Source organism: Rattus norvegicus, chromosome 3, assembly GCF_036323735.1.
Source record: "Rattus norvegicus strain BN/NHsdMcwi chromosome 3, GRCr8, whole genome shotgun sequence".
In the NCBI taxonomy this organism is placed as follows: Eukaryota; Metazoa; Chordata; class Mammalia; order Rodentia; family Muridae; genus Rattus; species Rattus norvegicus.
The window spans coordinates 171,192,124-171,207,040 of record NC_086021.1 but is presented as its reverse complement, the minus strand read 5'-3'; the positions used below and the strand labels follow the sequence as shown (position 1 = coordinate 171,207,040).

General features: G+C 42.7%; 1 protein-coding gene across 19 annotated transcripts in view; it reads left to right on the top strand.

Annotated features, from left to right (window-relative positions):
- Window positions 1-14,917, top strand: part of Ptprt (protein tyrosine phosphatase, receptor type, T) — a 1,098,700-nt gene that overhangs the window by 500,652 nt on the left and 583,131 nt on the right. For all 19 annotated transcript variants that reach the window (NM_001108603.2, NM_001402009.1, XM_039105540.2 and 16 more), the window contains 1 exon segment: window positions 10,263-10,556. In NM_001108603.2, the coding sequence (NP_001102073.2) occupies window positions 10,263-10,556 (294 nt within the window).

The window sequence follows — 14,917 nt, the reverse complement described above, 5'->3', positions numbered from 1 at the left end:
CCTGTAGAGTTTCTATGATAATAAAACCAAATAGCATTTTAGCATCCTGAGCAAACTGGCAGGTGTCTACGGCTGTCCAGTCTGTGCACTTCTTACTGCTATCATGGGTTATTTTTTATCATTTTCATCTTCCCCATAGCCCTGGGTTTCAAATTGAACGGACACAGTGCGGTGATTGACATTTTTTAAAAAGCCTTTTCTATTTTGTTTTTGGTGAAGAGCTGTCTTTTTTTTTCTAGATACTTGGGATTTTTCTTTAATCATCTATTTCTAAGACATTCTCCATGAGCCTCAGCTCAAGCCTCATAGTTGGCTCGGTCTGGATCCCTCTGTGTTCTTCACAGTCTGAAAATGGGAGAGTTTGTTTAAATTTTTCTTCATCTGGGTTTGTGAATGCTGTCTTGTTCCAGCTTTTCAATTATTCTTCTCTCGTATATTACATCTGGACCATACTTTCCCCTCCCTCCACTCCTCCCTGTACCCTTCAGCTTGGCCTCCTCCCTCGGCTAGATCTCCACTCCTCCTCTGTTTCTCTTCAGAAAGAGGAAGACCTCCCAGAACATGGCATAGCAAGTTACCAAAAGAGTAGGAACAAACCGTCATATCATTTGTTGGTTTGTTTCCTTTGTTCCTCTCCAAATTCTTCTGTGCCTTTGACAGATACCCACACATGGTCTCTACAACGTCCTTCCCGACGTCTACACCTCCATGTCATTATTACCCACCTTTTCTTCAAAGAGAACTTGGTGACTACTTTCTTACCCACTTAAATATGATCTAAAATATTTAAGTCTTCACTTTGAAACTTGCTGTAGACAGGTTTTTACTAGGTAATTCACACCAGCCTGGAACTCACTATCCTCCTGCCTCAGCCATCCATGTACTGATATAAGTGTGTTTTACCACACCCAGCTAAGACAGCAAGCACTTATTCAACTGTGATCTTGTGCTGATTTGACTGGATCAAGAGATGCTCACATGTGTAAAGCACCCCTCTGGATGTATTCCACATTGCCAGGGAGGTTTAACTAAGAAGAGAGCCCTACACTGAAAGTGAATGACATTTGTATTGGGTAGGGACCCCTATGGGAAAACAAGACCAAGAAAGTCAGTCTCTCTCTCTCTCTCTCTCTCTCTCTCTCTCTCTCTCTGTCTCTCTCTCTCTCCTCCTCCTCCTCCTCTTCCTCCTCCTCCCCCTTCTCTTCCCCTCTCCCTCTCTCTCCTCTCTCCTGCCCCCATATTGCCTTCTAGTTGTTAATATGATAGGAGTACCTCTGCTCCCAATGGCCTCCCTGCCATGATGAAACATTCAGAATCCTGATCTAAAATAAATCTCTCCCCTTGAGTTCTTTTGCTCTGTGTTTTATCTGTATGTCGAAAGTTCAAGATGAGGGACAAAGAATAATTCCAGTGTCACCTATTGGTATGTTATGAGTCATTTGACCATCCTCAGAGACTGCATGGACCCCAGCCAGGGTAAGCATGAGAAATCAGGTCCACTGCTGGCTCTGAAAAGCAGGGAAGATCAGTGAATGCACAGGGAATCCCTGTGGTCTTACCTGGAAATTTTAAATATTTCTGCAATTTATGTCATGCAGTAGTTTCCATTCTCGAGGGGAGAAAATCAAACCCACAAAGATCAGGTAAACTATTTAGAATTGTGCATATGGCTGGTGAATGCAAGGCAAAAGACTTGGACTATGGCTGCAGGCTAGCTCCCCTTGGACTGTGGCTAAAGGTTAACTCCCCTTCATCCTTTGGTCCTTAATGCATTATTTTATGTAGCAGTCTTGACTAAGCACCAGTTCGATTACTCCAGTGCCTTTGAGCATCTTTGTAGACAGATCAGTGGTCCACGAAGCAAAAGTAGTTTTATAGCAGATTTGAAAAACAGGGAAGGTACATGCCTCAGCTAAGGGTAAGAGGAAAGACACTGTAGCTGACATGAATAGCATATATAAGGTATGAAAAGGATAATAGTATAGCAACTCGACTCCCTTGGGAATATATATGTACGTGCTGTTAGTCCAAGAAAACGATACCTCCAAGACCATATGACCAGTAATCAAAGTTAAATGAGCACTCTGGTAGAGTAAAGAAGGCATTGACATGTTCTGGGGGCCATGTTATCCCTACCTGAACTGTAAAAAGTTTCCCTGCACTTCTTAGTGACATCCAGTTTTCTTCAGAGCATTTGATTTTTGTCCGAAGCAGACAATGCATATACACACCAGTCCATCTTCCACTATTTGAAGCACTTTTGCTCTCTGTAGGAATTTCTGGGAGTCAAACTGTTACAAGTGCTCACAGCAGGGAAAAGAAAGGCAGAATTGGTCTGAAGATTGCTGCCTGAGGATGAGGCTGAGTTACATTAAGGGGGTCACAACACCATCTACACATTGAAGGAGAGCTTTGGCATCTCGAGGGCAACTGTAGCCCACAGTTTGAGAGTGGCTCACAACATCTTTTCCCTCAGTAGGCTTTGATGTCTAACCAGAGGGGACCAATGCCATTTTCCAAGACAGGCTCCAGCTCCTTAACAGCAGGCTTTTCTCCCCCTTGATCTGATTTCAAACTTTGTGGGCAGAGATGCAGTCGTGTGTCAATCACTTGCCTTTGCATAGAGGATGCTGGGGATCAGAGAGGCGTTGATTGTGTTGTATGTAGGGACAGCTCCTAGATAGGAGCTCCCCTCATCTGAACATCTGAACACTGGGGAATGCATTAGAGAGTCAAGCTTGGACAGGAAGGATAGAACTGCTTGGAGATAAATGGCACAAGCTTGGAAGCTCTTATTAATAGTAATTTCTTATTTTTCATTATGTCTGTGTGTGTGTGTGTGTGTGTGTGTGTGTGTGTGTGTGTGTGTGTGTGCCATGAGTTCAGATGCCTTTAGAACTCAGAGTTGCCAGATCCCTGGAGCTGGAGTTACAAGCAATTATAAGTGCCCTGACATAGGTGCTGGACATTGGATTCAGGTTCTCTGAGAGAACAGTATGTGTTCTGAAGTGCTGTGCCCTATCTCCTATAAACCTCTTGAGATTCATTCCTAATAGATTAAGCAATGTGTCTCTCTGTGAACATTCTTTCTCCTTTATTGACCAGGAAGAGTGAACGTTCTTTCTTTTTTATTGACCAGGAATAGTAATATTTTGTTGTTTTTCATGATTTATAAATATATTCATCTTTGTGTGTGTTTATATATGTGGAATTCAGAAGACAACTTGAGGTATCTGTTTCCCCCTCCACCCTGTTGAGACAGGCTCTCTCCCCCTCCACCCTGTTGAGACAGTCTCTCTTTTGCTGCTGCATTGCTGAACTACATCCTATAGATTTGCCCAAAGTCCAAGAGATTCTCCTGTGTCTCCCATCTCACTACAGAGTTTGGGGATTACAGAGCTGAGATGTGGTGTTTGAGTTTTAACACAACTTCTGGAGACCGAACTCAAGTCATTTGACTTGTGATTCAAGAGCTTTGACTGGATGAGTCATCTTGTCAGCCCAGTTTTTTTGTAGCACTTAAAGACACTATTTCCATACACAAAGGTGACTGTATTTTAAAGTCTGTTTTTATGAGTGTTACTGTGCTGGTTAGCAGTTTGTCAACCTGACACAAGCTAAGGTCATCTGGGAAGAGGAAGCCTCAACAGAAAACATACCTCCATCAGATTGGTCTGTGGTCATGCCTATGGGGCATGTTCTTGGCCAATGATTGATGTGGGAGGGCCCAGCCCACTGTGGGCGGTACCATTTCTGTGCAGGTGGTCCCGTGATCTACAAAAAGAACAGGCTGGGTGAGCCACTGGGAGAAGGCCGGGAAGCAACTTCCCCTCATGGTTCCTTCCTTGAGCTTTTGCTTCAATGCCCTTGAGCCATGGTCTAGAACTTTCAAGGTGAAATCATTTTCTTTTCCTCCCAAAGTTTCATTCAGTCATGGTCTTTATCACAGTAATAGAAAGCAAACTGGGACAGTTATGTAACCATCGTCAAGGCACAGAATATTTCCAAGCTCCAGAAGTTTTCCTTGTGACCCCGTCCAGCCAGTCTGCCTACTAAAGGGAATAACATTCTCATTTCCATTATTTAATTGAATCAACAGATAGAACACTCCAGCATCTCAGGATTCTTTGTAGAATGAGGGCTTGAAATATGCAGCTCTAGTTGTTGACTGGACTAGCCTTGGGTGACTTGTGCCCAAGCAATACAGATTTAAGGGACACCCCCAGGAATGTCTGACCACAATGGTCCTACCTTAACCTTCCCCTGGAAGACCTTACATGATCAATAGGCTACCCTTCACAGGCTGTCCCCTGAAGTATGACCCACACCACAGTTCGTCAGTGCTGCTTTTCTCAGCTATGATACTTTCCAATTCTATGGCACAGCGTCTATGTTTGTCTTCACTGCTAGATTCCATGTACAGGCTGCTTCAGCTGGCAGTGAGATCCAGACATAGGTCTGTAGAAGTTGGGCTTTCTCTCACAGGGAACTTCTAGCTGTCAAGTTGTTCATCTTAAGACCTTAGTGGTGTCCTTGGTGGGAAGAGATAGTGGAGTCCTTGGTGTGAAGAGAGGTGGATTTGAAAACTGTTTTTGTTGGTTTTTTGTTGTTTTTTATTGAATATTTCTTTATTTACATTTCAAATGTTAGTTCCTTTCCCAATTTCCTGTTCATAAGTTTTGTTTTCTTAGTGATGGGGTCTCATGCATCTCAGAGTGGTCTTGAACTCATTATGTATCTAAAGAGAACCTTAAACTTCTGTCTCTTCTGTCTCTATCAATGAGTATATAATTATGGGTCACAACATTCATGTATGTTCTATATACATACATTATATAGAGTGTTGGAGCTTGAGGTCTGGGCTTTGTAACAACTGAGCTGATCTCTAGCCCTGGAAGCCTGTCTTTGTGGAAGTCCATGCTATGTCATGGATCAACCTCATGTCTTTGTGCTTTAGATGAGAGTGTGATGGGTGTGTCGTTTTCATGGGTCCTAGACATTTACTCATCCTTGTTCTAGGGAAGGCTTTGCATACTTCTTTTCCCTACAACATTGGGAACCTGGGAAATTGGACATGTTTAAAGGTAATCAATCCTGCTTCTGGTTATGTTCCCAGCCCCTATCCCTGTAACAGTGAGTAGTCCAGAGTGCCATCAACTTGTGAGATATGGGCACGTGGTTGGTCAGTAGATTCTCTTATATTTCTATTTTCAATGCATAGACTTATAGATGGACTTCAGAAGCTTTTTTTTCATTTATTTTTGTTACTGTGGCAAAGTACTTGACAAAACAACTGATGGGTGGGAAGGTTTATTTAGCCCTTTTGGGGGGGGGGGCTTGCTGTCAGTAAGAACAGGAAAGACATGGTGGTGGAGCATGAAACAGATGGTCCCGTTGCATCTGTCCTTAGGGAGTAGAGTCATATGAATTCTGCTGCTGCTTGACTGCTTTCCTCCCCCCTACCCTTCTTAATAAGCCTCAGGACCCCAGGCCATGACATGATGTCACTCACATTCTGGGTAGGTCTTTCCTCAGCCAAACCTCTCTGGAAACCTTCAGATAGATATGCCCAGAAGTATGTCTCAGCTCCTGTGTGATCTAAATCCAGTGAAGTTGCTGAGGAAGATGAACTATACCAGAAGGATTCATGAATTTCTGAAATAATGCATAGAACTCTTGGCGGTGTACTTTACCACATTTCTGTGAATGACACCTAATTTCTTGTTGGATTTTTAGGATCCTTGTATTATTCAAAGTTAAACCCTCCTGGTATACTCATTTTTAATGATACTTCTACTTAATCCCATAAATGTCTAAAATATAAAATGAGAAAGAGAAGAGCAAGAATCGGGACCTGAGTTCTAATGCTCAACCTGCCCTGTTTCATTTTAATATATCTGCAGTGCCCTCTAAGACTCACCATTCCTCTGGATGACTCTGAGATCTTAGGATGGCTACATCTAAGCTGGACTGGATGTCCCTGTGCATCTCTTACATAGTCTTACTGGATAGTTCATCTTAGATATAGAAGAGACTCATGATAAGAATCAATGAAAATGTTTCTATTCATTTAAAATGACAGATTGTTAACAAGAAGGCTCTGTCCCTCATCCCTGCTTTTTTCTCCCTTTAACACTTGTATATCTGCCTTCTAAATAATACCAATTTTAAACCAGTATATCACAGAAAAGAGTAAAATCAAAATATAAAAAGCAAAAGCAAGCATCTGCATTGAGATACTTAAACACCAGAAAACACTGTGCTGAATTTACCTGATCTACATTTGAGGAGAAAGAGGCGCGGGTATGCCACAATGTCTAGACTGCCCATGAACTTGTGAACCTGCCGTTTGGGATGGGGACATTTATACACTCAAGAAGATGTTTGTTATTGTACTTCCACCTACCATTAGAAATACATGAAAAGAGAGTAAATGTTTGGAAAGATTAATACTGTATTTTCTTTCTGCTGGTTGGAAATTGAAAACTGCTAATGCCTGAAATAGGGGAGCAGTAAAGCATGGGAGAAAGTCAATGGAAGAGCTTAATGCAGCCACTGCTCAGCCCGCACTGCATCGGAGTGGGCTGCTCTTCATGCTGTCCAGCGCCGGTCTGTGAATAATTATATTAGGGAATTAGGCAGAGTCATCACGGAGCTACAGAATATCACCCTTGAGGCCTCACTGGAGACTGTTAGGAGCTCCTAGGGATTGATAATGGCCATCAGAGGCTCTATATATTTAAAATGCACAAAGGATGAGCCCAGAAATTATCTGCCTGCCAACTTAACTTCTCTACCTGGAACAAATTATCCCAAAATCAATTTGCAAACACCTTTGAGATAACAAGGTCTTGAGTAATAACCTCCATGGCTTTGTAAAGAAAAGCACCTAGCTTGACTAAACTGCTTAATTCCTTCCTTTGACCAAATGGCGAGCTATAATAGCGACTGTCTAGAGTTGTCCCTCAAGATGAGCTTCAAGTCACTCTGAGACTGTATTATCCACCCCTGCTTCTTAGTAGATTATTCTACTTTTGGGGAATCTTTAATGCTAGGTAGTTAATTAAAAGAAAAACACAGAATGAGCCCTCCATTACAATGTCTCCACCTGAGAGGTCCAAACTAAACCCAAGCCGTCATTCGTTCATCTGAGTAACCCGAAACTCTCCCTGGTAAAGAGTGCTTAAATAAATCTGTTTCTGACTTCTCACCCTATCACCTCAACATTCTGCTGTAGGGGCTTGTTCATTCCCCTTGGCAGACAACCCCATTCCTGCCCTTTGGGCATGAAACAATTCTAGACTCAGACACAGGGGTAGGCATGAAATATCTTGCATAGAGACATCAGTGGCAAAATTATTTACCATAGAGGTACTTAGAACAGCCCAAGTGTCCAACAACGGGAAAGCAATTAGGATGATAACTTGGTAATTATTTGGTACCTAGAAGAGACAGCAAACCCCTGTATCCCATAACCAAAACTATGAGGATGCTTAAAGAGAGGGAGGCAAAACGCATCTTCATCTGGCCTGTGTGTCACTGAAACTGAAGTATATGAGTAAGAACTGGACTGGAATCTGCAGAAATGTCCAAGGCTGTTACCGTTGACTGCTAACACAGGACAGGCTTTCTCTTCCCTTCCTTCTCTGACTCTTGTTCTACTTCTGTGTTTGTCACAAATAAAATAAATGAATGGACCAAGTTTTTTTTTAAAGCAAAACCAAAAACCAAAAATGAACAAACAAAATGGGGGTGGAAGTGCTGTAGAGATTTCAGGGGTTAAGAGAACTTCCTGTTTTTGTGGGTAGCTAGTGTTTGATTCCCAGTGCCCACATCAGATAGCTCACTGTAGCTCTGAGCCTAGGAGATCTGATATTCTCTTCTGGACTTTGCAGGAACCTGCCCACACATGTTAATATGTATACACTTATGCACAATCAAAAATAAAATAAATCCTTTGGATCATGGGTTGCATTTCAGAGTTCACATCCCTGATTCTCACTCTCCCTGTAGATATCATATTCCTCAGATAGGGGTTGTACTTTCTGAGCTCCTTCCCTATCTGTGATGGGATTTTGGTTGATCTCATGGAAGTCCTGTACAAAGACTAGGCATGCATGAATATTAAATAAAACATTTTAATTTTAAAAGATTTGTTCATTTTAGTTTATGTGTATGCTGTCTAACCTGAGTATGGGTTTGTGTGCCACTTGTGTGCCTGGTGTCCATGGATGTTAGAAAAAGGTGTCAGAGCCCTGGAGTTACCAATGGTTAAGAGCCACCATGTGGATGCTGGGACTTGATCTCTGGTCCTCTTCAAGAGCAAACAAATGCTGCTACCCACTGAGCTATTTCTCTAGCTCCAAATAAAATATTTTTCAGGAAATAAAATATTATCAGAAAAAAATGGCCACTTGATAAAGTATGGTGAGGCATACCTGTAATCCCTAAATTTGGACAGATGAGGCAAAAGAATCTGGCATTTGAGGCCAGCCTGGGGTACACAGTGAGCCTGAGGCCAGCCTGGTGTACATATTTCGGAAACACTACATGGGAGTTGTGGATTTCATTCCTCTTCAGAGCTCTGTGAGTTTGGTTAGGTCTGTCTGGTTATGTATACATTGCCTAAGGAAGGTGCCACACAGATCAGTTAGCAGGTAACTTGGCATGACCTTTTCTTTGGCTATGATTCTTGCTGGACTCCTGCTGGCCAAGGACACTCTTTGCTGGTAGGAACCTGTCAGGCTGAGGGAGAAGATGAATTTTTGTTGCCCTATCCCTTTTCCTATCTGTGTTTATATCATCACCTGCAGAGGATTTCTGCTAATAGTGTGTGGGATCTGCATGGGAACCAACCGGAAGCCTCCTCCCTGAGAATGAATTCTCAGAACATCCAGAGGTTCCATGCAAGACGCACCAGTAGAAAAACAACCAGTTGTTTCACCCAGCTACCTACCATGACAGTTACTAGCATCACACGGTGTGGTGCAACAGTGTCAGTGAGATCTTGGGATTAACCATCAGCTATCTGATTGGACTTGTGGCTTCTTAATAGGAGGGAATTTGTGTCTGGTATTGTAAACCTATCCAGATACCCATGGCTGGTGAGACTATGAGCTCCAGAGGAGAATCTACTACAGCTGCATTTCTAAACCAGTACAGTGCTTAACTATATTCTACATACTTAGCTTTATGCCCACAAATACAATATGCATTATTCTCACACCCTGTCAAGGAGAATTCTTTTTGCAGTAAATGGTTAATATTGCTATAATGAAAAAAAACATATACTCAAAGTATATGTTTTTATAATCAAAGTAACCTGTGGAGAAAAGGGCTCATTTGGCTTACACTTCCACATCGTAGTTCATCAATGAAGAAAGTCAGGACAGGAACCCAAAGAAGGCAGGAACCTGAAGGCAGGAGCTGATGCAGAGACCACAGAGGGATGCTGCTTAGTGGCTTGCTCTCGGGGCTTGCTCAGTTTGCTTTCTTATAGAACCCAGGACCTCCAGCTCAGGACTGGCTCTATCTGCAATGGACTGAGCCCTCCCACAGCAAACACTAAGTAAGAACATGCCCTAAAGGCTTGCCTGCAGCCTGATTTTATGAAGGCCTTTTCTTAATTGGGGATTCCTCCTCTCCAATGACTCCTGCTTGTGTCAAGTTGACATAAAGCAAAGCAGAATATCCACAATTGGCAAAATTGAGAAAGCAATGCCACCCTATTGGCATATCTATCTATAACACGGCCCCTACAACTAAGGCTCAGAGGTGAAAGAATGTAAAAGCCACAGGTTGGAGGCATATGAAGTGAGGTGATGTCTTCTATACATGAGACAGCTGTAACCTTGGGATTTCAGTAGCACAGTCCCTAAACAAGGCCCATAATGACAACGCCAGAGTAAATGGGAAAAATCTTACAAGGCTCCACCCCTAAATGAAGAGCTATAAGTAGGCACTTAATGGCTGCTGGAAGAGGGAGAATCAGCCTCTAACAGGTAATGAAAGTTGGACCAATCACTCCTACACACATATTTCTCAAGTAATAGTAAATGGGAACACACATACACACACACACACACACACACACACACACACACACACACACACACACACACACGAATGTGTCACATGCTGCCTGTGGAGGTCTGGGACAACTTTCAGGAGCTGGTTTTTTCCCTTCACTGTGTGGTTCCTGTGGATCCATCTCAAGATGCCACTTAAGACTGAAATTCCTCTGCTTGTCTGCTTTCTTTCAGAGCCTCCCACACCTATTGCTCCCCCAGAACTACTGGCAGTGGGGGCCACCTACCTGTGGATTAAACCAAACGCCAACTCTATTATTGGGGACGGCCCCATCATTCTGAAGGAGGTAGAATACCGCACGACCACAGGCACTTGGGCTGAGACCCACATCGTGGACTCTCCCAACTACAAGCTCTGGCATCTGGACCCCGATGTGGAGTACGAGATCCGGGTGCTGCTCACACGACCAGGAGAGGGGGGCACAGGACCACCAGGACCTCCCCTCACTACCAGGACCAAGTGTGCCGGTAAGGATACCTCGAGATGCTGAGCTGTTCATCTGACTGGCCCTCCTCTTGGCTTTTGAGGAAAGGTCATTCCTAGTTTCTCTGGTGGAAATCTGTTTCCTTTTATGGAAAGATAATTAAGGCTTTGCTCAGACTTGAGAGACACTCTCAACTCTGGCTGTGATTCTAAGAACCTTCTGCCTTTTGTGGGTTCATGGAGATGCTCATCAAGTTGACGGTATTTCTGATGGAACATTGACTCCATCATGGTGAGGAATCCTGGTACCACTTGCGTGTCTCTGGGGAGTCTTAGTTCTGTATCACTGAGGGATTTCGCCTCTGACTGTCCCCCCTCAGTTCCCATGTAGACTACATCCCTGTAGGCTTCTGTATATCCTTTTGTATATCTAATAGGTATAGCTTGTTTGGCCCATGACCAAACAAAGTAGATCTGGTCATTGCCCCGTGTTCCTGGTTCTAGTTTTGTCTCTGAGGAGATCCTACTTCCAGCTATTTCTTTATGGCTCCGTGGCTTTGACAGTGTCTCAGAGTTGATTCTGAAATTGTTTTGATCCCTGAGAACTACCCAAATCCAAATACTCTAAGGGATGCTGGTTTCTGCTTAAGAGTCTGAATTGGCACTAGAGGCCTCTGGATTTTCCTTTAACTGGGTTTGTAGTTCCAGTTGTTTCCAGATGTTCCTGGTTAAGAACTGCTGGCTACCGGTGTGACTGGGAGGGTTCTCTGTGTACAACCATATCCCTGAGGTCCCTTGGCTCTGCCTGTTGGCTAAGATTGGCTCTCTGAATGGAACTTAAGAATGAAGGGAGTCTGATGTTCATTTTCCTACAGCTCACATTATCTTCTTATCATCCTCAAATAACATTCCCTGAAAATATTTTTGTTCCATATATATATACAAAGGGAGAGAGACAGTATTTTTCTAACTTTATACCAAGTTTGCTGAATTGACCAATGGTACAGTCAGATTCTGGACTTGGGTTTTGGGTTCCAGAGCTCTGGTTCTTTCCTTACTCCATGATGAGTAGATAGTTATGTGCTGCTGTGCTGCTGTGATGTGTAGCTTAGTGAAACATCAAGCACAGACTTCTGAGGGAAAATGCACCAAAAATGGCTTCTTCAATGGGAGCGAAGTATCCGTAGGTGCAGCAACATGGGGCACAGCTGAGAATGTTGGTTAGGGCTGTTATATTTTGACAGCCATGTCCCTGAACTTGTTGCCCTTTAGTGTGTTGTTCAAGAAAGACTTAGGAGAAAAGGCTTAGGAGGAAAAGTAGGGTAGAGGCACCCCCTGTACCCTTAACAGCACATAAACATGGAAACATAATTTTAGACATCAAGTGGATTAGAATATGCAAAATACTATAATGTAGATGGCAAACACCTCAGGAACAGCTTGATATTTGCTTTTACAAGTAATGGTAGGGGCTTGTAGCCTTTGAGTAACTGGAAAGTGGGAAGAAGCCATCTGAAATAGATGGAAAGGAACCACCAGGTACAGATGGGTGTGTCTTACAACAGTAATGAACTAAGGAATTAAGTGCTCTCTCTCTCTCTCTCTCTCTCTCTCTCTCTCTCTCTCTCTCTGTGTGTGTGTGTGTGTGTGTGTCTGTGTGTGTGTGTCTGTGTGTGTGTGTCTATGTGGCTTAGGGTTTTCACTTCACTTCTGTCTTTGGTAAGCACCATCACGGATGAGCAGATGTAGCATTTGCCCTGTGCTTACATTGCTCCCTTATAGATCCAATGTTTTGGAACAAAATCTGAGTTTCCAGTTGTTTGTGAACCAATTTAAATGGTCACAAAGATTGACAGTGGTCAATCTTTGGTGTCTCAGTAGTGCAGCTGATAGTGTAGAAGCCAAGGATCTCTAACGTTTCATGGCTTAGACTTACTCCTTAGAAAGTTACTTAACAACTATGATGAACAGAGAGTCCATTTCCCCAGCGATTTCTCTAAACTCGTCTTTGGTAAAATTCCTCACTGAAACCTGATTATGAAGCTGACTGCTTTCAGAGGACATAAGGGTACATTATTAAGCTGGGTAATACCTTACTTCAGCTCTGCACTGTAAAAGTCATTCATAAAAATAATTGATTTGAACCTGTTGACAAGACTTCCCTTTTTCCACAAGGTAAATGTAAGGGTTTGGGGGGGTTCTGATCTTTAGAAATGATATTCAAAGCACTTTCAAAGCCCCTGTGGACTTATTTGCTCATGATCATATAATGCAGTTAGAAATTCAATCGCGAGATGATCATCTCAATAAAAATTTATAACCTATTGCAAACAGTTGCCATGACTGTATAAAGGACTTTACATGTGACAGACACAGTGGTCTGCCTAACACTATAAAAATTATGAGTTGAAATGTAGTTTGTGCTATTGTATTTCCAGAAATGTTGATGTTTAAGTAAGTTAGGCTTAAATCTCAAATAACCTACATTCTACAAAATGCGCCATAAAGAAAATAATCTTTTTTTCCCATCACCATTGATGGTAAAATGTTCTTTGCTTCATAATTAATTTTTAAGAGAATCCAGAGCTGATATCCATTTGTAGATGCTCTTTATTACCGTTGGTATTTGGAGTTTTCTCCCCTTTCCCTATTCTATTATTAATCACACTGGAAATGTACTCATTATTTTGCAAAACAGAAAATGAGGGAGTGCAGAGTGTGGAAAGTATAATTTCCGCCCAGAGGAATTTATAGACTTGGTAGAGATTCTAGAACTTTTCTTTTTAAAAAATTAGGTAAGATATAAAAATGAAGTTTGGGTGTTGAAATCGTGTGCTTTGTGAGGATGGGGTAAGCAATGTCCACAGAGGTATCTAAGGCAGTTTTTGTCAGTGTGGCATTCCTGGACGAGGAGCATCAATATTGCTAGTGACTGGTCACTTTTGTCACCTCAGTTCTTATGTTGAACCCTAGGAGATGTAGGAGATGGCGACTTTGGAGTGACTTGGTTAGAGGTAGATTTGCACCATTGTGAGAGACTCCAGCATTCTCTCTTGCTCATTCACCATGAGAAGACAGGTCTATGAGCCAGCGATCAGGCCTTTCCCAGCACTGTACAAACAGAAGTTCTAGTGTTCATAAATAACTTACTCTATGTTATTATGTCACAGTAACCCAAAAGGATTAAGTTCTTAATTAGTTAAGAATTAAGTAGGCCCAGTCCTAGTCTCTCCTTACTCAATGAATCAGAAAATACAAGAGTGGGGGCTAGCAATCAGAAGTCCTGACTCACATGGCATCACATGCAAACATAGACAGCTGTGGCACATTGGCTTGCCCTCTTGGGATAGACCCATTGACCGTGTTACTTCATCTTTAAGTCAGCTCTAAGAGGTAGACCAGAGGAATACTGAGACTCAGATAATTACCTAAAGGCTACACAGTGTATAAGTGTTTAGAGCCAAGTCTCTTGACTCTGAGGAGCTCCCCGCCACTGATTTGATGGAGTTTCTAGCCCTGGGCTTGGGGAGGGTCTTCTGCTCACAAGTGTCCTCTCAAGAATGGGGTTGGGTAGTAACTATGGAGACAAGCTAAAAATGAATGGCTGCGTTTGTCCTTTATACCAAACACTCATTCTCTTCTGTGAGCCAAACTCAGTTCTAGGCAGTGGTGGAAGAGGCTGTCTTTGAAAGGACAGGACAGGCAGAGGAGAAGCTTAGCCTTGATTAAACACAACTAAGCTTCAAAAAGATATCGGGCGACTACATCAGGGAGGGCAAGTGGGGGTATATTCTTGTTCTACTACATATAACAAGTCACTGACCTGATAGATCCTTGACATAGTAAAGGCTGGGTCTGACACTTGAGGGTGAAGCCATTAGGAATTTAGCTGTGGAGTGTCCCAGACCAATAAGGAGCTCAGAGCACACACGTAAGTGGTTATACTGTAGACAAATTCAACAGGGAACTGTAACTGTGGGGATGGGAGAAGGGGGGTCTAAGATGATATCTCCAGCTTGTGGTATAGACAGCTGAGACATGAGAGGGAGAGCTATATTCTGCGATGGGAAGTGCTGAGGATGGCTACAGGAGTAAACAGGATGTGGTTAGGGGAAGATGAATAGCAGGCAATAGGGATGTATTCATCTGGAGCTTAAGGGAATCATGATCTGTCCATGAGGACTCCCCCAACTTCACTTGAGCATTAAGGTAGGGGCCTTCTTCAAACTCATGCAATCAGTTTTTAATTCTCTCTTCATGCTGTCCCCTTAAGATGCTTCATTCATCTTTCATTCATCATTTGGTTCCTTTATCTCATTTTAATCATTCATCATCCTCCCTGAGATAAAGGCCTAGGGGCAAAGAAAATGATGTATATCAAAGTGTTTTGAAAAGCTCAAAACGC